The sequence below is a fragment of the Macaca fascicularis genome, chromosome 10 (assembly GCF_037993035.2).
Source record: "Macaca fascicularis isolate 582-1 chromosome 10, T2T-MFA8v1.1".
Classification (NCBI taxonomy): Eukaryota; Metazoa; Chordata; class Mammalia; order Primates; family Cercopithecidae; genus Macaca; species Macaca fascicularis.
The window spans coordinates 88488156-88513646 of NC_088384.1; the positions used below are offsets into that span (position 1 = coordinate 88488156).

At 42.2% G+C, this 25491-nt stretch overlaps 1 protein-coding gene across 12 annotated transcripts in view; it reads left to right on the plus strand.

Annotated features, from left to right (window-relative positions):
- Nucleotides 1–25491, plus strand: part of ASXL1 (ASXL transcriptional regulator 1) — a 76457-nt gene that overhangs the window by 45996 nt on the left and 4970 nt on the right. For 7 of the 12 annotated variants that reach the window (XM_005568668.5, XM_065522974.2, XM_065522969.1 and 4 more), the window contains 8 exons: nt 18995–19115; nt 19192–19289; nt 20193–20286; nt 20756–20908; nt 22191–22354; nt 22452–22548; nt 24065–24170; nt 24468–25101. In XM_005568668.5, coding sequence (XP_005568725.3) covers nt 18995–19115; nt 19192–19289; nt 20193–20286; nt 20756–20908; nt 22191–22354; nt 22452–22548; nt 24065–24170; nt 24468–25101 — 1467 coding nt within the window. Of the gene's footprint in view, nt 1–18994; nt 19116–19191; nt 19290–20192; nt 20287–20755; nt 20909–22190; nt 22355–22451; nt 22549–24064; nt 24171–24467; nt 25102–25491 lie in introns of those variants that run through there. The other 5 variants (XM_065522973.2, XM_074005022.1, XR_012419237.1 and 2 more) reach the window with 4 other exon arrangements.

Sequence of the window (25491 nt, forward strand, 5' to 3'; positions counted from 1 at the left end):
GACTCTCTTGTCTACCTAGCCTCAGGCCCCCACTTTTGTATAAATGCCTACCTTGCTGTGTACCACTTAAAGGAAGGGAAGGCTAGTTTAGGGGAAGAGAATGGCAGCTCTTCCCATTTAAAAAGATTGGTTTGTCTTTTTGTTTTGGTTTATATAATTAAAATATATAGGCTGAGTGTGGTGGCTCATACGTGTAATCCCAGCGCTTTGGGAGGCTGAGGCAGGTGGATCACTTTGGTTTAGGAGTTTGAAATCAGCCTGGTCAACATGGTAAAACCCCGTCTCTACTAAAAATACAGAAAAATTAGCTGGGTGTGGTAGAGGGCACCTGTAATTCCAGCTACTTAGGAGGCTGAGGCACAAGAATTGCTTAAATCTGGGAGGTGGAGGTTGCAGTGAGCTGAGATCGTGCGACTGCTCTCCAACCTGGGCAACAGGCTAGACTCCATCTCAGGGAAAAAAAAAAAAAAAAAGAATTGAAATTCTCTCTCTCTCTCTCTCTCTCTCTCTCTCTCTCTCTCTCTCTCTCGATACATAGTGTATCCTGAGTATGTGTATTGCAAATATTTTCTCCCAGTCTGTGGCCTTTTATTTCTTTTCTTTTTTTTTTTTTTTGAGACAGGGTCTTGTTCTGTCACCCAGGCTGGAGTGCAGTGGCGCAATCACAGCTCACTGCAGTCTCAACTTCCTGGGCTCAAAGTAATCCTCCCACCTCAGTCTCTTGACTATAGACATGTGCCACCACTCCTGGCTATTTTTATCTATTTTTTGTAGAGATGAGGTCTCACTGTGTTTCCTAGGCTGGTCTCGAACTCCTAGGCTCAAGTGATCGTCCCACCTCAGCATCCCAAAGTGCTGCTGAGCCACCATGCCTGGCCTGGCATGCCTTTGCATTTTTATTAAAGTGTCTTTTGATTAGAAGTTTTTTATTTTGAGGAAGTCTGTTTTATCCACATTAAAACAATGTGTTTTTAGAAATTTTTGCCTATTAATAGTAGCACAAAAATATTTTTTGCCTTCATATTTTTGGCTCTTAGGTGTGCGATTTATGTCAAATTATTTTTTGTTTTTGAGAGGGAGTCTCGCTCTGTCACCCAGACTGGAGTGCAGCGTCACGATCTCAGCTGACTGTAACCTCCATCTCCCAGGTTCAAGCGATTCTCCTACCTCAGCCTTATGAGTAGCTGGGATTATAAGCACTTGCCACCATGCCTGACTAATTTTTCTATTTTTAGTAGAGACGGGGTTTCACCATGTTTGCCATCCTGGTCTTGAACTCCTGACCTCAGGTGATCCGCCCACCTCAGCCTCCCAAAGTTGCTGGGATTACAGGCTTGAGTCACCATGCCTGGCCTAAAATTAATTTCTATATATGATTTGAGGTATACATTCAGGTTTGCATTTTTACGTGTTTATCTTGTTTCAGCTTTATTTGTTGAAATGATGTTCCCCTCTTTAAATTGAATAGCTTTGGTGCCTTTGTCAAAAATCAATTGAGTCCATACATAAGGATATGTTTTTGTACTCTGTTCTGTTCCATTAATCTATTTATTTTTATACCAATATTTTACTCTCCTGATTTTAGTAAGTCATGAAATTGGATAGTGTTAGTAGTGTGAATCCTCTGTTCTTCTTTCATAAAATTGCTTGGACTGCTTTTGGTTCCTTGCATTTATTTTTCTTTCTTTCTTTTTTAGAGACAAGGTCTTTCTCTGTCGAGAGGCTGTAGTGCCGTGGCGCAGTCCTAGCTTACTGCATCCCAAAACTTCTGGCTCAAGCCATCCTCCTCCCTCAAGTTCCCAAGGCGCTGGGATTATGTGTGTGAGCCACCATGCCCAGCCTTTTTTGCATTTTCGTATAAATTTTAGAATCAACTTGTCAATTTTTACCAATTAAAAGAATTGGGATTTTGATTGGGGTTATGTTGACTTTGTAGTCTTAACTTCTCAGCAGCATTGATTTTTTTCAATCCATGAACATGGTATAATCTCCAGTTATTATCATCTTTAATTTTTCTTAGTGTTTTACAGTTTCCAGTGAGGTCTTGCATGCCTTAACATTTTTTTCTCAAGTATTTTTATTTTTTAAATTTTTATTTTTTTTATTTTTTATTTATTTTTTTTTTTGAGACGGAGTCTCGCTCTGTCACCCGGGCTGGAGTGCAGTGGCCAGATCTCAGCTCACTGCAAGCTCCGCCTCCCGGGTTTACGCCATTCTCCTGCCTCAGCCTCCCGAGTAGCTGGGACTACAGGTGCCCGCCAACTCACCCGGCTAGTTTTTTTGTATTTTTTAGTAGAGACGGGGTTTCACCGTGTTACCAGGATGGTCTCGATCTCCTGACCTCATGATCCACCCGTCTCGGCCTCCCAAAGTGCTGGGATTATAGGCATGAGCCACCATGCCCAGCCTCAAGTATTTTTGTTTTCGATGCTATTGTAAATGTAATTTGTTTCAAAATTTTGTTTCCCAGTTTTTTGCCCTAGCAGGTATAGAGTTAATTTTGTAATAACTTGTAATTTTGACATAATTTCAGACACGATTATATTTGCTTTATAATTCTATCTACATGTTATTTTTTTCATGTACTAAAGTGCAGATATAATGCCCCCTAACCTCTAAATAGTTATTAACAACAAGTACATTCTCTTTCATAACCACATTGCAATTTTCAGTGTCAGAAAATTAATGTTGATATGGTACTGCTTGCTGTCTAATGTGCATACTTTGAGCTGGGCTTGGTGGTATACACCTATAGTTCTAGCTACTCAGGCGGCTGAGGTGGGAGGATCGCTTGAGCCTAGGAGTTCAGGGCTGCAGTATGTCATGATCACTCTGTGAATAGCCACTGTACTCCAACCTGGGCAACAATAGTGAGATCCCCATCTTTTAAAAAAAATCGGCATATTTTACTGAAATTTTACCTATTGTTTTCTAATGCTACTTATAAAGCAAAATTCTGTTTGAGGATCTCATCCTTGATCACATGGTACATTCGTTTGTCAAATCTCCTTTCCTTTAATCTGAAAAAGTTCTCACAAACGTTGTCTTTTATGACTTAATTTTTTTTTTAAAGTACAGACCATTTATTTTGTGTTAATAGTAAGTTCTCCAATATGGATTTGTCTTGATGCTTTTCATTATTAAAGTAATGTTTTTGACAGGAACCTCAGCATGTCCTCCTCAGTACATTTTATCAGGAGACCCATGGTACTTGTTTGTCTGATTTCTGATAATGAAAACTTCAATCACTTGGTTAAGGTGGTGTCTGCCTTATTTCTCTCCTGTAAATAGTACCTTGTAGAGAGATACAGTAGTCCCCTTTATCTGCTGGGGATGTTTCAAGACCAGTGGGTGCCTGAAATTACAGATAGTCCCAAGCCCCATATATACACTGTTTTTTTTCCTATGGGTACGTACCTATGAAACATTTTATTTTATTATCCCTTTATTTAGTTTTTAGAAATAGGGCCTTACTCTGTTGCCCAGCTTGGGCCCGAGCTCCTGGCCTCAAGTGATCCTCCTCCGTTGGTCTCCCAAAGTGTTGGGATTACGGGTGTGAGCCACTGTGCCCAGCCCCACAGGTTTAATTTATAAATTAGGCACAGTAAAAGATTAACAACAAGAATAAAATATAACAATTGCAACAATATACTGTAATCAAAGTTATGTGGATATGGTCCTTCTTTCTGTTTCAAAATACTGTAATATTTTTGTACTGCTGTTGACCACAGGTTATTGAAACTGTGGAAAGTGAAATTTTGGGTGGGGGGGCTTACTGTACTTTGAGACTATATGAATACTCTCACATACTTTCATTCAGTGGTTTTAGCATCCACTGATGAAGGATTCCTACCTAAAAGAGTTAGTACTCTGAGGCTGGGTGCAGTGGCTCATGCCTGTAATCCCAGCACTTTGGGAGACTGAGGTGGGCAGATCATTTGAGGTCAGGAGTTTGACACCAGCCTGGCCAACATGGTGAAACCCTGTCTCTACTAAAAATACAAAAAAATTAGCCGGACGTGGTGGTGCACGCCTGTAATCCCAGCTACTGGGGGAGACTGAGGCAGGAGAATCGCTTGAACCCCGGAGATGGAGGTTGCAGTGAGCTGAATCCTGCCACTGCACTCCAGCCTGGGCAACAGAACAAAACTCTGTCTGAAAAAAAAAAAAAAAATTAGTACTCTGAGAGTTGTCAAGTGGTGATTTTTTTTTTTTAAGTTCCGCCATTTATCTGACATCTATTAGTTGTGACTCTTCAGTAAAGGAGAGCTTTAATTTCTCCCCCTATTCATTGTGAGTTTATGGTTTCTTTTTTTTTTTTTTTGAGACGGAGTCTCATGTACTTTGTTGCCCAGGCTGGAATGTAGTGGCACAATCTTGGCGGCACTGCAACCTCTGTCTCCCGGGTTCAAGTGATTCATCTTCCTCAGCTTCCCGAGTAGCTGGGATTACAGGCGCCTGCCACCATGCCCGGCTAATTTTTGTCTTTTTAGTAGAGATGGGGTTTCACCATGTTGGCCAGGCTGGTCTCCAACTCCTGGCCTCAAACGATCCACCCGCCTTGGCCTCCCAAAGTGCTAGGATTACAGGCGTGAGCCACAGTGCCCGGCCATGGATTCTTCTTCTTTTTTTTTAATATGAAGACTCACTTTGTTGCCCAGGCTGGAATACAGTGATGCGATCTTGGCTCACTGCAGCCTCTGCCGCCTGGGTTGATCTTGCCTCAGCCTCACGAGTAGCTGGGATTATAGGTTTGTGCCACCACACCTGGCTAATTTTTATAATTTTAGTGGAGATGGGGTTTCACCATGTTGGCCAGGCTGGTCTCGAACTCCTGACCTCAAGTTATCCACCGGCTTTTGCCTCCCAAAGTGCTGAGATTGTAGGCATGAGCCATCATGCCCAGCCCTACCCATGGATTCTTATTTTATTATTGAGTTGTAATCTTACTATCATTTTTAATGTACAAATTGTCTCTGATTTGGCCAGTGGAATTGCATGTACTCCAGCTTTTGTGTCCTTTTAATGTGTCCTCCTCATTCCTGAACACTTCTTTACTTACCTGCTTTCTGACCCAGCAAGATATTCTGGGCTTAACTTGTATTTTCCCAGTCCCACTTCTGAAATTATCCATTTTCCTGGGGAGCTCTGGTTTCTTTTAGCTGAGAATGGTATGCATGTATACATCTATACCTGTTTCTCTATTTGTCTGTCTGTAGGTAAATATAGTATTCATACTAATACCTTGAAGTCAATCTCTTACTGGGAGTTTCATTCTAACTTTACCCTTCTATATATGTGTCTTGCTACTCCAACACTGAGCAATCTGGCTTCTGTTATGTACTTTGTATCTACCTACTTGCTCAGTTTTAGTACAAACACTTAGTAGTTTTATAATTGTTAACCCATTCCACTGTGGAAAAACAAATCTAACTAGAACTCAGTATTTGTTTATAGTTCATTTAGGTTTTTAGCCTAAGGATATGTAGTCAAAATACTTGAAGAATTACTTGGGTTAGATCTATCCTTGTGCCCCTTCAGTGTGGTTATGTTATTCACTTTAAGTATATGTCAGTAAAAATTTTAAATGTATCACAACCACTTCCTCTTTTCAGTGCTGTGGGAAAACAAGCACTGTTGCATTACCCTTAAGAAAAGAAATAATTTTTTTTTGAAACAGGTCTCACTCTGTCTCCCAGGCTGGAGGGCAGTGGTGGCATCATAACTCACATCAGCCTCCCAAGTAGCTGGGACTACAGCTATATGCATCATGTCCGGCTAATTTTTTTTTTTTTTTTCCAGGCATGGGGGTCTCACTATGTTGCCTAGGCTTATCTTGAACTCCTGGGCTCAAGGGATCCTCCAGCCTTGGCCTTCCAAAGTGCTGGGATTACAGGCATGAGCCACTGTCCCCAGGTCAAGAAACAAGTTGATACTTTTTTTTTGTTGGGGAATTTGATACTATTAGTAAAATTATGTTTGCATCTACCTTTTGACACATTGTTTCCATTTGGTTATTCAAGGCAGTAGTATTTGTAGTTGCAGAATATTAAAACCTATCTAAATGCTGGTGGTACATGAGGGAGTGATTATATAAACTTTGATACATCAACATCTTGGAGTATCATGCAGCTAAGAATAAAATGAGGAAGTTTTCTATGAAACCATAGAGTGATTTCCAGAATATATTGTTAAATGAAAAATTGAAGTGCAAAATACTCTCTGAGGCATGCAGATATTTTTGTTGTTGTTGTTTAAGGATGAAGTAGAAATAAAATAGATGTGTATATTATCATTTGTACAAAAAGAAACAAGAAGAATAAACCAGAAACAATGAGGTTGGTTAGGGGACTAGTAGGAATGGAATGGAGAGTTGGAGGGGGATGAAAACGGAAGGGATGGGGGGGAGCAGTGTCACTTACTCTGAGTATAACGTTTTATATAGTTTTGATTTGTAACCATGTTATATTTCACATAATTCAATATGTAGATAAAATAACAAAGATGAGAAATAAAAACAAAATGGGTTACAAACAAAAGATGAAACCCAGTGCTGTTAACGGCTATACAATTCTTGATGTGTTCAACATATCGATTGCATTCTTCTTTCTGAATGTTTGGTCCTGGAGCCATCTTTTTTCCTGCTCTCTGCATGGACAGTTTGTGATGTAAGGTGGCCAGCTATCCTGGTTTGCCCAGGATTGAGGGATTTCCCGGGGTGTAGGACATCAGTGCTAAAAATGGAAGCTCCTGGGCAAACTGGGGCCTGTTGGTTACTCTTTTGACATGCATGTGGCTGTTTTCCTCAGACTTTCCTTTTATGTACCTCGGGAATTCTCTTCACTTTCTCCTGTGTTATGTCCTGCCTTTCCTAGATCTCACACAAATCTCATTTATTGTTACTCCTTTAGTTGTGTGTGCATTCTCTACACAATACATTTATGTAGAGCAAGTTCACGTAGAGTTGCTTCTTGAGAACAGGTGCCTAGGAGGTAAATTGAGGCCTTACATGTCTTTATTCTGTGTTCCACACTGAATTATTGGTTGGGCTCAGAATTCCAGATGTTACTCTTACTACATTCTTCTAAGCTGCTTTTGCGAAACATGCCATTGTGATTTCTGGTTATCATGTGTTCTTTCTGACTGGAAGATTTTAGGATCTGTTTCTCTCCTGTGTTTTGAGATTTCATGATAATGCTGTGGAATGGGTCTTTTTCATTCATTATGCTGAGTATTTTGCCTTATTAAACTTGGAAACTGGAGTCTTCTCATTTTGGGAAAATTTCTTGTATTATTTCTGTCTTTCGGCTTTCTTCCTCTGGACCTTCTATTTGTTGGATGTAGGACTTTCTTAATGGAGTTTCTTTTTCTTTTTCTTTTTTTTCTTTTGATCTCTAGGAGATAATCTGTTGTTTTTGGCATCTCATTTTTAATTTCTAGCAGATTGTTCATGTTCTTTAATGTTGCTTTATTAAAAAAAAAAAATTCTGGCTAACCTGTAGTACTTGTCTGTAGTCCTGACTACTGGGGAGGCCAAGGTGGGAGAATTGCTATGTTGCCCAGGAGTTTGAGTCCAGCCTGGGCAACATAGCAAGACCCCATATCTCATTAAAGAAAAGAAAAAGCACTCTATGTTTGCTTTGGGGCTCTTTGAGAACATTTACTGTGAAATTTTATTTATCTTTGTTTCCTTTCAGTTCTCCTTCTATTTATTGTGGTTGTCTTTCACATAACAATGTGCTTAAATAGCCGGTGGTTCTTGATAGGTCACTCAACAGTGAGCAAACTGATGGATCCTGTGTTTGTGAGCAGTGTTTATTGGCTGTGATAGAGGGTGGGGACCTAGATGCTTTTAGGGGATCCTCGTGTTATCCATTTCTGAAGGTGTTTTCTCCTAGGCTGGTCACTTTTTCCAGGAGGAGAAATCCTTTCATCTCTTGCCATCTATATGAGAGTAGGCTGAGGGTTGGGGTCATAGTACTACCACTATTTGGGGCACTTTGGGAGCCAAGGTGGGGAGGGAAGGTAGTGGCGTCATAATTTTCTGGTGTTTGTTGTTGTTGTTTTGTTTTGTTTTTTGAGACGGAGCTTAGCTCTTGCTGCCCAGGCTGGAGTGCAGTGGCGCCATCTCAACTCACTGCAACTTCCACCTCCTGGGTTCAAGCAATTCTCCAGCCTCAGCCTCCCTAGTAGCTGGGATTACAGGTGCCCGCCATCACCCCTGGCTAATTTTTGTATTTTTAATAGATATGGGGTTTCGCCATGTTGGCCAGGCTGGTCTTGAACTCCTGACCTCAGGTGATCTTCCTGCCTCAGTCCCCCAAAGTGCTGGGATTACAGGTGTGAGCCGCCATGCCCGGCCTGCATCACGATTTTCTATGTGGTCTTTGACTTACTGGTCTTATTTAGAGTATGGCATCTCACTCCATCCCCCATCCCTTGAGCTGTGCCTCTGGTCTTCTATTCCAGAACTTCTCTGGTTCGATTTAATCAGAATATAAATCTGTTTTCCTTTGGAGCGGGAGAAGGGTATTGCCTTACTGTTTAGGGACAGGAAGGAGACCTGAGGGGGTCTGACTTCTTATTCAGAGTTTGAACAGTTCTCCTGTTCTCAGCCACTGCCTCTCAACTCTTGTCTGCAGTGGTTCCGGGTGCTTCCCACTTCCCTGCCTGCTCTGGGCTTTTGAAGCACTGGGTTGTTTTTTGTGGCTTTTCCCTCTGCAGCCGTAAACTTCAACTTCCTTCTTTGCTGAGTCAGTTACTTCTTATCTTCCTGCTCTCCATCTTTCAGATTTCTGTTGACATCCTTCATCTATTGCCTTTTTCCTTTCCCTTACTCTTTGTATTTATGCATGTATACTTTCACTATTCCCTTATAGCCATTCTAGTGAACCTTCAGGAGGATGCAAAGAAGTATGTGTTCATTTTGCCATGTTTATCCACAACCCCCAAATAACATTAAACAAAAGAAAACAAAATAAAAAATATTAAAAAAAGAAAGCAAAATCAAAATAAAACAAACCCCAAATAAATGGAGAGCAGCTATACCATGTTCTTAAGAAGATTCTATATCATAAAGATGTCATTTCTTCCCAATTTGATTTGTAGATGCAATGCAGTACGTTTGAAAATTGAGATATAATAGTTATATGTATTTTGGGGGTACAGGTGATATTTGGATACCTGTATGCAATGCATAGACATTTTTCTTTGTGTTAGGAACATTAAAATTCTTCTTTTCTAGTAATTTTGAAATATATAGTAAACTATTGTTTACTATAATTTTCCTGCTCTACTATTGAATATTAGAACTTATTCCTTCTATTTAACTGTTATTTTATACCCTTTAAGCAACTTCTATTTTGCCATGTTTAAATATGGAAGCTCAAGCCTTTGTACAGAGAAAGTGGGAAATGCCCTTGGCTTTTATGCCAAACTCCACCCCCTCTGTCCCCACCTGCCACCCTGGCCTGTTGCCCCTGTTCTTCCCAGTAGCAACCGCTATCATTAATTTAATATGCATCCTCCTATTCATATTGAGGTATGTGGTGTGTTTGTTTATATAGGTGTATTTTATTCTCTTTAATGTTTAATAGTGTACCATATCAGTATAGCTACATTTTATTTATCCAGTCTCCTGTTATGAATATGTACGTTTTTCACTGTTTTCTAATCTCTGTTATAAACACTGCAGAACACTCATCCTTAGTCTGCATGTACAAACGTGTGAGAATTTCTCTAAGGGACTATTCCCTTACCTTTTCATATTGTATGCTTGGGTAAAATGGAAGTGACCTGGAGGCTCTTTCTGTGGGGATTGGTGAAATGATTTCATTGCATATTCTTTGCATTTTGTAATTGTGATGAGAAAAATAGAATTATAAAACTTACAAATCTTTTTTAGAAGTTTTGAGAAACGTGGCCGGGCGCGGTGGCTCAAGCCTGTAATCCCAGCACTTTGGGAGGCCGAGATGGGCGGATCCACGAGGTCAGGAGATCGAGACCATCCTGGCTAACACAGTGAAACCCCGTCTCTACTAAAAAATACAAAAAAATAGCTGGGCGAGGTGGCAGGCGCCTGTAGTCCCAGCTACTCGGGAGGCTGAGGCAGGAGAATGGTGTAAACTCGGGAGGCGGAGCTTGCAGTGAGCTGAGATCCGGCACTGCACCCCAGCCTGGGCGACAGAGCGAGACTCCGTCTCGGGGAAAAAAAAAAAAAAAAAAGAAGTTTTGAGAAACGTGCTTTGTTATGATCATGACATCAAGTTTTATGCCTAAAAAGTCTGTATGTATTTCCTTGTGTTTAATGATGAACTCTTCAGATGCCTGATACAGATCTATAGTCCCTTATTAACAATTCTGAAATCCAAAATATTATGAGAACTGAACTTTTTCCCCCTTGACTGATTTAGTAGTAAAACCTGTCCTGTCCAAACTCATTTTGGTGTCAAAGCTCTGATGTAGATTTAGAGGGCTAGGTTAGCCTATTTTATTTCACTTGGTCTTTGTCTACATTTTATTTTTTTTTAATTAATGTGTTTGATTATGGGTTGCTGGTGGTGATAATATACAATATATGCATATATTAGCATTCTAAAGTTCAAGAAATTCTAAATTCTACAACGCATTTAGACCCAAAGATTTCAGATGAGGGATTGTGGGCCTGTGGTCACCATTAGCTAGAAACTTTACTTTCAGCTATGGGTGGCAACTTACAAGAATTTATTTCTGGTTGATAGAAATTCCTTTCTTATTATTAATAAGAACTCAGACAATTTATTTAAACTATATTCCAAGAGTGTGTTCATTTTTTAAATAACAGCTCTTCCTTTTCTTTCATTGACAGCTATAATATTGAAATTGCTTTTGATAATGCAAATGGATTTCACATTCAGTAGAACCTTTTTATGTTAAGTATTTTGTTTAAATGGTGAAGCCTTTTCTCAAGCATGCATGGAGATTGCTTTATTAGTTTTAATTCTTCTTTAGGATTTTCATGAGAAAATTAAAACGTCATTAGTGGACCATGTTAGCCACAGTTTTCCAAAGTTGCATTTTGACTTTGGATCTGTAAACTTTCTATACACTTCAATATGTATGTGTAGGTTTTAAAAAAAAAAAAAAAAAAAATTTTTCATCAATCTTTTTTTTAGGCCGGGTGTGGTGGCTCACACCTGTAATCCCAGCACTTGAGGCCCAGGAGGGTGGATTGCTTGTGCTCAGGAGTTCAAGACCAGCCTGGGCAATATGGCAAAAAACCCATCTCTACAAAAAAATACAAAAATTGGCCAGGCGCGATGGCTCATGTCTGTAATCCCAGCACTTCCGGAAGGCCGAGGAGGGTGAATCACGAGGTCAGGAGTTTGAGACCAGCCTGGCCAACGTGGTGAAACCCCGTCTCTACTAAAAATACAAAAAATTAACTGGGTATAGTGGTGGGTGCCTGTAACCCCAGCTACTCGGGAGGCTGAGGCAAGAGAATTGCTTGAACCCAGGAGATGGAGATTGCAGTGAGCTGAGTGCAGTGGTGCGATCTTGGCCTACCGTAACCTCTGCCTCCTGGGTTCCAGCGACTTTCCTGCTTTAGCCTCTTGAGTAGCTAGGATTACAGGTGCGCGCCACTATGTCTGGCTAATTTTTGTATTTTTAGTAGAGACGGGGTTTCACTATGTTGGTCAGGCTGGTCTCGAACTCCTGATGTTGTGGTCTGCCCACCTCAGCCTCCCAAAGTGCTAGGATTACAGGCTTGAGCCACCACGCCTGGCCAAATTGACATCTTTATGATATAAAATCTTCGTAATCAAGAACATGGTATAGCTCTCCATTTATTTAGGATTTGTTTTTGTTTTTTTGAGATAGGGTCTTGTTTTTGTTTTTTTGAGACAGTCTCTCAGGCTGGAGTGCAGTGGTGAGATCGTAGCTCGCTGCAGCCTCAAACTCCTGGGCTCAAGCAGTCCTCCCACCTCAGCCTCCTGAGTAGCTGGGACTATAGGTGCACATCACCATGTCCAGCTAATTTTTGGATTTTTTTGTAGAAGGGGGAGTCTCCTTATGTTACTCTTGTTGGTCTTGAACTCCTGGGCTCAAGTGATCCTCCTTCCTCGGCTTCCCAAAGTGCTGGGATTACAAGCATAGCCAACACGCCTGACCTTTTTAAGGTTTTAAACCTTTCTTGATAAAGTTTTATATTCATAAAATGATTATATTTCTTTTGTGGAATTTATCCCTGGGTAACTTACGTTCTTTTTTGTTATAAATTGTATTTTCTTTTTTCTTCAACCCTGGCAAATGGATATATTTTCTTTTTTTTTTTTCCTTCCTTCTTTTTATTTTTTGAGACGGTGTTTCGCTCTTGTTGCCCAGGCTGGAATGCAGTGGCACCATGTCAGCTCACTGCAACCTCCATCTCCCAGTTAAAGCGATTCTCCTGCCTCAGCCTCCCAAGTGGCTGGGATTACAGGCGTGTGCTACCATGCCGGGCTAATTTTTGTATTTTTAGTGGAGATGGGGTTTCACCATGTTGGCCAGGCTGGTCTTGAACTCCTGACCTCAGGTTATCCACCCATCTCAGTCTCCCAAAGTGCTGGGATTACAGGCATGAGCCACGCGCCCGGCCAATGGATAAATTTTCTAATTGATGATGTTGAGTGGTGATGTTAGTATCACTTGATTTTTCTTTTTCTTTCTTTCTTTTTTTTTTTTCATATGATCGCAGATGTCACAGTGTGGCTAAAATCTCTTACTAGGTCTCAGTCTCTTGGATCTTTAATGTAAATAATTATGCTGTCTGGAAATTATGACATGCTTATCTCTTCTAATCCCTTGTTTCTATTATGCATTGAAAGGAATTCTAGTGTACTGTTGAATGGTTGGTATATTCTCAGTTTTTGTCAGCCTTCTCCTAAGAGATAGTATTTATATTTGCTCAGGAAAGATATAAGGAAAGGCATAACTGACATTTTGCTTATTTTATTTATTTATTTTTGCTTCAGAATCTAATCTTGGACAGTTTAAACTTTTTATCAGTTTAAATGTTAGCTCTCCTTTGCTCAGATTTGTTACATTCGTAGTGTGTTGTATTTTTTGAAACATCTGACCTGTGGGAGAACATTTTATTTTGGTTTACTTATTACTGATGGGTTTTTTTTTTTTTAATCACTAGCTTCTTTTCTAGTTACCTTGCCAAACTAGTATACTTGATGCATTTTAGAAACACTTATTTGTATTAATAGATGAATGTGAGTAAAAAGTATAAAAAGCAAGTCTTCTTTGTACTGTTTTACTCTTGCAAAAGTAGAATGAAAAGCTCTTGCAGCTTTCCTGTGAAATTGAATTTCTTTCCATATAAAAATGTTCAAAATGTATTTGTAAAAGTAATATATACTCATCAGTATCAAAAAGGTTCAAAATAAAGAATTCCTACAACAACAGTTTTTAAAAGACAACTCAAAAAAAAAATGGGCGAAAGACTTGAACAGATACTTAAAGAGGAAGATATGAATATGGCCAATAAGCACATTAAAAAGTTCTCATGCAGCCATAAAAAGAATGAGTTCATGTCCTTTGCAGGGACATGAATGAAGCTGGAAACCATCATTCTCAGCAAACTAACACTGGAACAGAAAACCAAACACCTCATGTTCTCACTCATAAGTGGGGGTTGAACAGTGAGAACACTTGGACACAGGGAGGGAACATCACACACTGGGGTCTGTCGGGGAGTTGGGGGAAAGGGGAGGGAGAGCATTAGGACAGATACCTAATGCATGCAGGGCTTAAAACCTAGATGACGGGTTAATAGGTGCAGCAAACCAACATGGCACATGTATACCTATGTAACAAACCTGTACATTCTGCACATGTATCCCAGAACATAAAGTAAAATTAAAAAAAAAAAAAAGATCTTCAGAAAAAGTGCTCAACATCTTGAGACATTAGGCAAATTAACATTAAAATCATTGAATTCTAGCACTCTGAATTAAAATTAAAACCACAATGAGGTACCATTATACTCCCACTAGAATGGCTAAAATAAGACTGCCAGCTTCAAATAATGGTGAGGATTTGGATCAACTGGAACTCTCATCAAGTACTGTTGGGAGTATACTTTTTTTTTAATGAAGTTAGCTTTCATCCATCTTGTGACTCAGCAATTCTCCTAGATACTTATTCAGGAGAAATGAAAACATGTCTACAAAAAAAGAAATGAAAACATGTCTACAAGAATGTTCAGGCTGGGCGTGGTGGCTCAAGCCTGTAATCCCAGCACTTTGGGAGGCCGAGACGGGTGGATCACGAGGTCAGGAGATTGAGACCATCCTGGCTTACACTGTGAAACCCCGTCTCTACTAAAAAATACAAAAAACTAGCCGGGCGAGGTGGCGGGCGCCTGTAGTCCCAGCTACTTGGGAGGCTGAGGCAGGAGAATGGCGTGAACCCGGGAGGCGGAGCTTGCAGTGAGCTGAGATCCGGCCACTGCACTCCAGCCTGGGTGACAGAGCGAGACTCCGTCTCAAAAAAAAAAAAAAAAAGAATGTTCATAATAGCTTTATTCATAATAGCCAAAGCCTGGAAATAAACCAAATGTCCATCAAGAGAGAATATACAAATGGTCATATATGAGACTATTACTCTGTAATAACAAATAATGAACTACTGATGCATGCAACAACGTAGATGAATATCATAAACAGGCTGAGTGAAAGAAGCCAGACACAAAAGAGTTTATGTGTTTGAGTCCATTTACATGAAGACCAAGAACAGGCAAAAGTACGTTATGAAGACAGAAGTCAGAACAATGATTGCCTTAGTGGGGTGAGGGGGTGGTTTCAAATAGGGGTTGACTAGGAAGGGGCACAAGGAAGCTTTTGGGGGTGTTGGAAATGTTCTATATCTTGATATGCATTTGTTAGAACTCATTAAATGGTACACCTGAGATCTGTGCATTTCACTGTGTTTAAATTAAACTTTAATTTTAAAAAAGTAGGGGAAGGATATGAGGAAGTATACATTGATCCAAGGGCATTCTCCTACATAAGCACAATACAGTTATCACACTCAGAAAATTTAACATTAATGCAGCACTACCATCTAGTATGCAGTTCACATTAGAATATCCCAGTGTCTTAAAATTTGCTGAGAGTAGATCTTAATTGTTTTCACACTTCCCATCTCACACTCTCCCTCTCATGGTAACTGTGTGGTGAAGGATTGGTTCTTTTTTTTTTTTTTTTTTAAGACAGAGTCTTGCACTGTCTCCCAGGCTAGAGTGCAATGGCATGATCTCGATTCACTGCAACTCTGCCTTCCAGGTTCAAGTGATTCTTGTGCCTCAGCCTCCCGAGTAGCTGGGATTACAAGCATGCACCACCATGCCTGGCTAATTTATTTTTAGTAGAGACAGGGTTTCACCATGTTGGCCAGGCTGGTCTCGAACTCCTGACCTTGTGATCCACCTGCCTTGGCCTCCCAAAGTGCTGGGATTACAGGCATGAGCCACCGTGCCCCGCCTATAGAATTTTTTATATGTAGGATTCAGTGAAAGATCACTCATTATTAATTTTTAAAAAGCTTCATGATGGAAATAATTCTTGTAGAATGTTAAAATCTTGAATCCCAGGGCATGTTTTCTGGCACCTGTTATTTTCAGTAACCCATTTCGTTTTTGTCATACATATAGAGTTAATGTATGAAAAGTCAATTATGTCAAACTTACACAGTTTGTATGAAAAGATTAATGATCTTGGCCGGGCGCGGTGGCTCAAGCCTGTAATCCCAGCACTTTGGGAGGCCGAGACGGGCGGATCACGAGGTCAGGAGATCGAGACCATCCTGGCTAACACGGTGAAACCCCGTCTCTACTAAAAAATACAAAAAACTAGCCGGGCGAGGTGGCGGGCGCCTGTAGTCCCAGCTACTCGGGAGGCTGAGGCAGGAGAATGGTCTAAACCCGGGAGGCGGAGCTTGCAGTGAGCTGAGATCCGGCCACTGCACCCCAGCCTGGGTGACAGAGCAAGACTCTGTCTCAAAAAAAAAAAAAAAAAAAAAAAAGATTAATGATCTTTTACAAATGCAGAATTGGCTGGATGTGGCTAATTGTAGAATTGGCCTGTAATCCTAGCGCTTTGGGAGGCTGAGGCGGGAGGATCGCTTGAGTACAGAATTTTGATTCTTCTTTTTTTTTAAATTTTTTATTTTCTGAGACAGAGTCTCTGTCGTGCTGGCTGAAGTGCAATGGCATGATCTCAGCTCACTGCAACCTCCACCTCCCAGGTTCAAGCGGTTCTTGTGCCTCAGCTTCCCAAGTAGTTGGGATTACAGATGTGTGCCACCAGGCCCAGCTAATTTTTTTGTGTGTATATTTAGTATAGAGGGGGGTTTCACCATATTGGCCAGGCTGGTCTCGAACTCCCAATCTCAGATGGTCCGCCCATCTCGGCCTCCCAAAGTGCTGGATTACAGGTGTGAGCCACCATACCCAGCATTTATATTTATTTATTATTATTTTCTTTTTTTTGAGATGGAGTTTCACCCTGTTGCCCAGGCTGGAGTGTAATGCCAAGATCTTGGCTCACTGCCACCTGCACGTCCTGGGCGAGCCTCCTGCCACAGCCTCCCGAGTAGTTGGGAATACAGGCACGTGCACCACACCCAGCTAATTTTTGTATTTAAGTAGAGTCAGGGTTTCATTATGTTGGTCAGGCTGGTCTCGAACTCCTGACCTCAAGTGATCTGCCTGCCTCGGCCTCCCAAAGTTCTGGAATTACAAGCGTGAGCCACTGCGCCCGGCCAAGCCCAGGACTTTGAGACCAGCCTGGGCAACAGACCAAGACCCTGTCTGTATAATAAAAATTATGCAATATTAGAATAGCAAATCTTGCTCTTAAAAGTTTTGTTTTCCTCGTTGCTTTTTTACTGAAAATGCATGGCTTTAGAAACTTCTGGGTAGTTTGAATTGCAGACAAGCAGGCCCTATTCTTGTTTGTTTAATTAATGAGATTTGTAAACAGTACTTGGTTTCCCCAGACTCTAGGACTTAGAGGAAGGAAATTTTGATTTAGCTCTTGGTAAAGCTAGATGCACCTGATTTTTCTTTTTCATTGTTATTTTCTTGATCACAGAAAACAATACACGTTAATAGTAGAAAATACCCACAATTGAAAAAAATATAAAGCACTTAATAAAACTCTACCACCTAGGCTAGGTAAGGTGGCTCACATCTGTAATCCCAGCACTTTGGGAGGCCGAGGTGGGTGGAACAGCTGAGGTCAGGAGTTCAAGACCATCCTGGCCAACATGGTGAAACCCCATATCTACTAAAACTACAAAAATTAGTTGGGCGTGGTGACAGCCGCCTGTAATCCCAGCTACTCAGGAGGTTGAGGCAGGAAAATTGCTTGAATCCAGGAGGTGGAGGTTGCAGTGAGCTGAGATCATGCCGCTGCATTCCGGCCTGGGTGACAGAGCAAGACTGTCTCGACAAAACAAAAAAACTGCCACCTAGAGATGGTGGTGGTCAACATCTTAGCAAGAATTTCTTTTGCGTTTTTCTGTGCAAACACAGACAGATTTTCATTTTTTAAAAAAGATGATAGAATCATACTGTATGAATTTAACTGCCTAATTAGCTTGCTGTATCAGCGTCTCTCTTGTCATTAAATGCTCTACAGCTTTTTTTAAAATTGCTACCTGTGGTAGTATTCCTTGAAGGAAATACCTTAAAATTTTTTGTTTTTAAACTCCAAGATACGTGATGTTTGGCTAAAACTAATGAAAATAAATTGATGAAACTTCAATGTAGTGGATCAAGAGACCCATGAAATTGATGAGTTAGATTGTTGTGGGCACCGCTTTTAAATTTATGGTGCCTTCTTAGCAGAATCATGACTTCATCAACTCTTTTTTTACATACTTTTATTCAAAGAAGATGTTCTCCTCCTCAGCCCCAACTTACCTCCTTCTTGTCTCCAACTGCCAGTATTCATCCATACTCTTTGTAGTTTTGAGGTGTGAGATAGCTCCGAAGTTCTTGGGAATGGGTAGAGTTTAATTCTGAGTCTGCATATAGTCTATTGGAGGAAGCTTTTCTTAGGAGGTGAAATTTGGGATGGAGTTCTCCTCTACACTCTAACCCTGTGGCCACAATCTTTGGTTTAGATCTTTGGCATTTTTCAGTGGATGTCTGTCATAATGTCTAACTCTTCTTCCTGCCTCCAGGCTTCCTGTGATTGCCAGATGAAATTCCGAAAACCCAAATCATTCCCCTAGTTAATATCCTTCAGTGACTCCAGATCAATCAAATTCTTGATCCCTCCACATGGGTCTTACCATCTACCCTCGTGCCCTCTCTAGCATCCTACATATTGAGTTCCCCACACCCTAGTTCCCCACACCTCTAGTTTCCCTGAGTTTGGAATATTCTTTCACATTTGCTTATCCCACTATCTAGAACTTCCTGCAGTCTCCCTACTGCCAACCTGTCTGTCTAGTTGCTAATTTATTTTAAAACCCAGCTTAAGTAACACATCCTTTTGGAAGTATTACTTCCCTGATCGTTACTCACCTCCATGCCATCGTTCGCTCAACTCATTGAAGTTAGGTGCCCCCTCTTCTGGGCTGCCACTGCTCTCCATATTCACTTATGTACTGTACTTTGTATTGTAATCAGTTTGACACCCCCCCCTTTATTTGAGCTCCTTGAGAGCCGGACCCTGATTCTTGTTCCTTAGCACTCCACCCTCCCCAGAACCAACATGGTATAGCTTATAGGAGGCACCCTATAAATGTTTAATGAATGTTTGAATGCAAAAGTGTATCTAACTTTATTGATGGTATAGTTATGAAAAGAACGTGTTGAGAAAAAGGTCAGAAAGGGTTAGGAACTTGTCAGTATTCTAAATCCCTCTTTTTCAAAAGCATACACATTTAGGAATGACTGTCTTGCTTTAAGAATTTGTAGGGCTTTGTTCACCTGAGTTGTACCTTGCTATCACAGAAGGATGCCCTGCAGTGGTCCCGCCATCCGGCTACAGTGGAGGGAGAGGAGCCAGAGGACACGGCTGATGTGGAGAGCTGTGGGTCTAATGAAGCCAGCACTGTGAGTGGTGAAAACGATGGTAAGGACCCTTTACCGGATGGGTGAGGGAGCCACAGCGGGCACTAGGGACTAACCTTTATTTTCCTTTTTTCCAGTATCTCTTGATGAAACATCTTCGAATGCATCCTGTTCTACAGAATCTCAGAGTCGACCTCTTTCCAACCCCAGGGACAGCTACAGAGCTTCCTCACAGGTAAGGAAGAGGTAGAGCCTAACCCGGGAGGATGAATGATGACAGGTACAAGGCAAGATGCTTCCTTCTCCTGTTGTAAGCTGTGGACATGTTCAGAGAGTGAAGAATAGAAGTCTGGTCTCTAGCTGTTAGTAGCATTTAACAGTGGGCTGTAGGAAAAGTGAACAGTAGGTCTGAGCAGAGTGAGTTTTTTCTTTTTCTTTACCTTGGCTGATTGATTCTGTTCGTTCTTTTTTTTTTTTTTTTTTTTTTTTTTTTTTTTTGAGATTGAGTTGCACCTGTCGCTCAGGCTGGAGTGCAGTGGTGTGATCTCCGCCTCTGGGGTTCAAACAGTTCTCCTGCCTCAACCTCCCGAGTAGCTGGGATTACAGGCACGTACTACTGCACCTGGCTAATTTTTGTATTTTTAGTAGAGATGGGGTTTTGCCATGTTGGCCAGGCTAGTCTTGAATTCCTGACCTCAAGTGATCCGTCCGCCTCAGCCTCCCAAAGTTCTGGGATTACAGGCATGAGTCACAACGCCCAGCCTGATTCTGTTCATTCTTGTAATATACATGTGAACATCTGGGGAGAAGTGGGGTTAGTGCAGAGTAGTGAGAACAGGAGATTGGGAGTGAGCAGTTTGAATGGTGACCCTGCACTTACTACCCTTGAGACTTTGGGAAAACTCCTTGCCTGTAAAATGGGGATAACAGTACGTTTTGTAGCTTGGAATGATGCTTGGCACAGTGACCAGCACGTAGCTCAGTAACATTAACCAGTGCTCTCGTCAGCATTATTCGACAGATCTGGTTGAAGACGAACTTCATTTTACAAGAGAGTGAGTAGAGAGTGTCGCCAGGGAATGCTTTTGTGGCTCTGCAGTTGATTGGGGCTCTCTTTTTGTTCTCTCTGGGAATGTAGGCGAACAAACAAAAGAAAAAGACTGGGGTGATGCTGCCTCGAGTTGTCCTGACTCCTCTGAAGGTAAACGGGGCCCACGTGGAATCTGCATCAGGTATGTGTAAACTCATGGTTGTGATGCTTTTTCCTCAGGTCCTGGGGACCTGGCCCCCCTCTGTCAACAGTTTCTGACTTAATAGTGTGATGCCAGGAGAGCTGTCGGGCCACAGGCAAGAGCCCTGCCAGTGGGTGAGGCCTGCCATAGGTTCTAGTGCTGGGCTCTGCCGTGTGCCTTCCTCTTTGTCTCCCAAGGCAGTCGTGAGGATCCAATGGAGGATTTGATTGTGCCAGTGCTTTGTAAAAGGTGTAGTGCTATACAAATAAAGATGGCGGTTTGGCATCTGTAAGGTGGTATTTTTAAAGCCAGACCATGAGGTGGTGGTTTCTCTCAGCCTAAGGCTGGGAGATGGAAGTATCCCAGTATTGCTGGCAGCATTTCAGGGAGAGCTGGGAGAAGTGAGCTTGTCTGAGAGCCGTGGGCGCGGCTTGTGATACTTTTGACCAGTGGAATGCTGTGCCTTCAGGGTTCTCGGGCCGCCACGCCGATGGCGAGAGCGGCAGCCCGTCCAGCAGCAGCAGCGGCTCTCTGGCCCTGGGCAGCGCTGCTATTCGTGGCCAGGCCGAGGTCGCCCAGGACCCTGCCCCGCTCCTGAGAGGCTTCCGGAAGCCAGCCACAGGTGAGTGGCTTGGCACTTATTTCTCTGCCTGTAAAGGGGGCCCCTGCAGGCCTAGTGAGAAGATGTCTTCTATTCTAGTTCCTTTACCAGTTTATTTTTACTTCTTGGGTGGCCCTCTATTTTTATTTATTTTTACCTTGTAGTTTGATGATTTCATTTGTAGCTCTCTGCTAGACTGTGAGAACTCCTTTCAGGCAGAGATGATGCCACATAGTTTCTCGTATGTCCCTGTAGGCCTAGTCTATGCCTGCCTTGTACTGCTTAGTAAGTGTTTGAGTGACTGAAAACTGCTTCTGAGCTTCTCAGTGAAGAATTCCAACACCCCTTTTCTCTCTTCGGTAGCATCCTGCCACGTTCATTCCCAACATCTGTAGTCTCTATCAGACGCTCCCTTTTTTCCAACCTAGTCAGTATGTTGAGTGGAAGCATGTGTTGAATTTTGGGGATGCAAACAAATTCAGTAGTGCTGTATCTATATCTCCCACCCCTCACCCCACCCCACCCCCATTAGGGTTATTTGCAATACTGGTATGCTCTTTGCTATTTCAGGATTTAATTCTTAATGGCCCACGTGCTGGGTTTTTTTTGTAGATGAGCCACATGAAACCATTAAGAAGACAAACTTGCTTCTGAGAATTAGAGTAAACCTTTGTCCATGTGAGAACTAGATTTGCTGTCTTGCTGCTTTTCTAGCTCATCAGCAGTGCTCAATCTAAGGTCTCACAGGTCTCTAGTCCTAGTGAGTTTTTCACATAAAAGTAACATTTGCTGAGGCTTCTGTGAGAGGTATTAGCATCTCAGTTGGCTTTGAACAGTGCTTAGTACATTTCTGCATGGAGATCATCCCTCTCCAGCCCATTCATAGAAGGCTTCTGCAGATTTTTCTATAGTAGACTAACTGGATTTACTTTTAGACAATTTCCATGATTTCTCCAGTTGAGCTTTGTGGAACCTGTTCTCCAGCTTTGGAGGGAAGCTCAGAACCTGCCCCTTGCCTGGTTTTCTGTGGGAAGTGTCCTTTTCAGGCTGTGACACAGCATGGTACAGAGTTTTGTCTGAGGGGATGCAACCCCAAGTGTTCTCCTAGGTTTGATGGCAATGACAGTAACCTGGAAAGAACAATTGTAATATGCAGGTTAGGATGGATTGAGCAGATTGTGTGCAGATAACTTCTGGGTAGTTTGGGTGCTGTCACCAAAGTTTTCCCATCAGTTGGCATTTGCTTTTTTCTTTTAAAAAGCTGAAATCTATACCTTGCTGCTTCTTGCTTCAAAAATCATAGGTCAAATGAAGCGTAACAGAGGGGAAGAAATAGATTTTGAGACACCTGGGTCCATTCTTGTCAACACCAACCTCCGTGCCCTGATCAACTCTCGGACCTTCCATGCCTTACCATCACACTTCCAGCAGCAGCTCCTCTTCCTCCTGCCTGAAGTAGACAGACAGGTGCACATGGGCAGCCTCCCCTTTGCCTCTTTCTGGATGGGCTTCTGTTCTCTTTTAAGTTTATTTATTAGGATTTTTTCCCCCTTGATCCTTCTAGGTGGGGACAGATGGCCTGTTGCGTCTCAGCAGCAGTGCACTGAATAATGAGTTTTTTACCCATGCGGCTCAGAGCTGGCGGGAGCGCCTGGCTGATGGTACGTAGACTTGATCATCTCAGACGGCTTGCGATGCACCTGACATGTGTGGTGTTGCATGTCTCCTGGTACTTAAAATCCAAGCTCTTTCTTCTCAAAGGGTTATTTAGTATAAGACAGGCTTTACTCATTATCAATAAATGTGGTGGGTATTAATGTGCCACATAGCTCTGAAGAAATAACAGAGTGTTTAGGTTTAGACTTTCACTATATTGTATGTATATACTCATTCTTCATCTCCTTTTTATCATTAAAACTATAAACACCTATTCCAGTAATCATGGCATCATCTGGAAGGGTGGAGGAAAGTACACTGTGGAGTTGACAAGCTCCATCATGCTCTGTCTTTAGGCATTGTCACATGGAGTGATTGTTAGCTTCTATTAATTTAATTTTGTAGGGAAAGTGTTGAGAGGGTTCTTTTTTTTTTTTTTTTTTTTTTTTTTTTTTTTGAGACGGAGTCTTGCTCTGTAGCCCGGGCTGGAGTGCAGTGGCCGGATCTCAGCTCACTGCAAGCTCCGCCTCCCGGGTTTGCGCCATTCTCCTGCCTCAGCCTCCTGAGTAGCTGGGACTACAGGCGCCCACCACCTCGCCCGGCTAGTTTTTTTGTATTTTTAGTAGAGACGGGGTTTCACCGTGTTAGCCAGGATGGTCTCGATCTCCTGACCTCGTGATCCGCCCGTCTCGGCCTCCCAAAGTGCTGGGATTACAGGCTTGAGCCACCGCGCCCGGCCGAGAGGGTTCTTAAGAACACCCCTAGGTTTGATGATTTGCTAGCAGGACTCAGCATATAGTTACATGTATAGGGCTGTGGTTTATTACAGCAGAAGAATACAAAGTAAAATCAGCAAATGGAGAGGCACATGGGGTGAGGTCCAGGGGAACCATGTGTTGGCTTCCAAGGTCCTCTCTCAGTGGTGTCACACAGGATACATTTAATTCCCACAGCAACAAGTTATGACAACATGTATGAAATGTCTACTAGGGAAACCTGTTAAAGACTTGGTGCCCAGGGTTTTTATCAAGGCCAGATCATGTAGGAAGCCACTGCTTGGCACATACCGAGATTCCAGATTCCCAGAAGGAAGGCAGGTGTTCAGCATAAGCCATATTGTTTGCATAAACAATTTAGGCACAGTGAACAACTCATCAGTTAGGGTGATTGGGAACCCTCCTGAAATCGTAAGTTCCCAGATATCAGCCAACAGCTGTTCTTTTAAGTAGGCCTTTCTAAGAATAAACAATCAGGCCTACTATGTTAACTTTTTGTCTACACGGGAAATAAGAATGGTTCTTTTTTTTGTTGTTTTGGTTTTTCGATCAAGGAGTTGCTTGGTCTGACTTTAGGGAAGAGTCAATTTCCCTTATAGTAGACGTGTTAGCTCTGTCCCTGTAAGAGCGTGATGTGAGAGAGCCTCTAGAAGAGACATGTTTTAAAACTGGGAGATTCAGCTGTCCATAAGACAGACATTAATATCCCGAATGCACTTACTAGAAGAGGTTTATTTCTCCCTAGGCGAATTTACTCATGAAATGCAAGTCAGGATACGACAGGAAATGGAGAAGGAAAAGAAGGTGGAACAATGGAAAGAAAAGTTCTTTGAAGACTACTATGGACAGAAGTAAGGCAGTTGGAGCTATGAGTCCTGGTCTGGGGTTTTGAGGGGATAGAGGTAGATGGTCTCAAAGTAGTGTATTACTTACATGTTGGACAATAGTGTGGAGATTGCAGTGACACTTGGGTCATTTATCATAATGCCATTCATAGTGAAGCTAACAGAAGTTTTTCTGTGGTTAGAGTTATGCACCATGCAGATTTATTTTGTTCTGAGATATCTATGTTTCTGGGTCCATATTATTCATAGAAATAAGACATGTCCACTCTGGCCTGAAACTGATGGTGTGATTTTGATTTGCAGGCTGGGTTTGACCAAAGAAGAGTCATTGCAGCAGAACGTGGGCCAGGAGGAGGCCAAAATCAAAAGTGGCTTGTGTGTCCCAGGAGAATCAGTGCGTTCACAGCGTGGTCCAGCCACCCGACAGCGAGATGGGCATTTTAAGAAACGCTCTCGGCCAGATCTCCGAACCAGAGCCAGGAGGAATCTGTACAAAAAACAGGAGCCAGAACAAGCAGGAGTTGCTAAGGATGCAAAATCTGTGGCCTCAGATGTTCCCCTCTACAAGGATGGGGAGGCTAAGACTGACCCAGCAGGGCTGAGCAGTCCCCATCTGCCAGGCACATCCTCTGCAGCACCCGACCCAGAGGGTCCCGAATTCCCAGTTGAGTCTGTGGCTTCTCGGATCCAGACTGAGCCAGACAACTTGGCACGTGCCTCTGCATCTCCAGACAGAATTCCTAGTCTGCCTCGGGAGACTGTGGATCAGGAGCCCAAGGATCAGAAGAGGAAATCCTTTGAGCAGGCGGCCTCTGCATCCTTTCCCGAAAAGAAGCCCCGGCTTGAAGATCGTCAGTCCTTTCGTAACACAATTGAAAGTGTTCACACCGAAAAGCCACAGCCCACTAAAGAGGAGCCCAAAGTCCCGCCCATCCGGGTAGGAGACTGTTTGATTCCTGGCTGCCCTGGAGCCAGGTTTTCTTTGAGGGTCATGAGATTATAGAGCCCTTAACTCTGGGGCCTTGAAGTTAATTATGTGGGAATGTAGAGCCTTTTATGAGAGGCTTTCTTGAGACAGCCTTAAAGTTTAGTGAGATAGGTTCTTTTCTTCCTCACTTTTTTGTTCACTCTGTTGAAGTTATCTCCAGAGGTCAAAATCCTTTGGAGTTTTAAAATCTTTTTAAGATAGTGTTAGGTTCTTTGCTGTAGTGACTCACACAGTCCCACCAGAAATTAAATTTAGAAGTGTGGCATATAACAGCCCTTGAGCAGAATCTTCTCTGAATGGTGTGGTGTTATGGCAGCCATTTTACTATGATGATTTCGT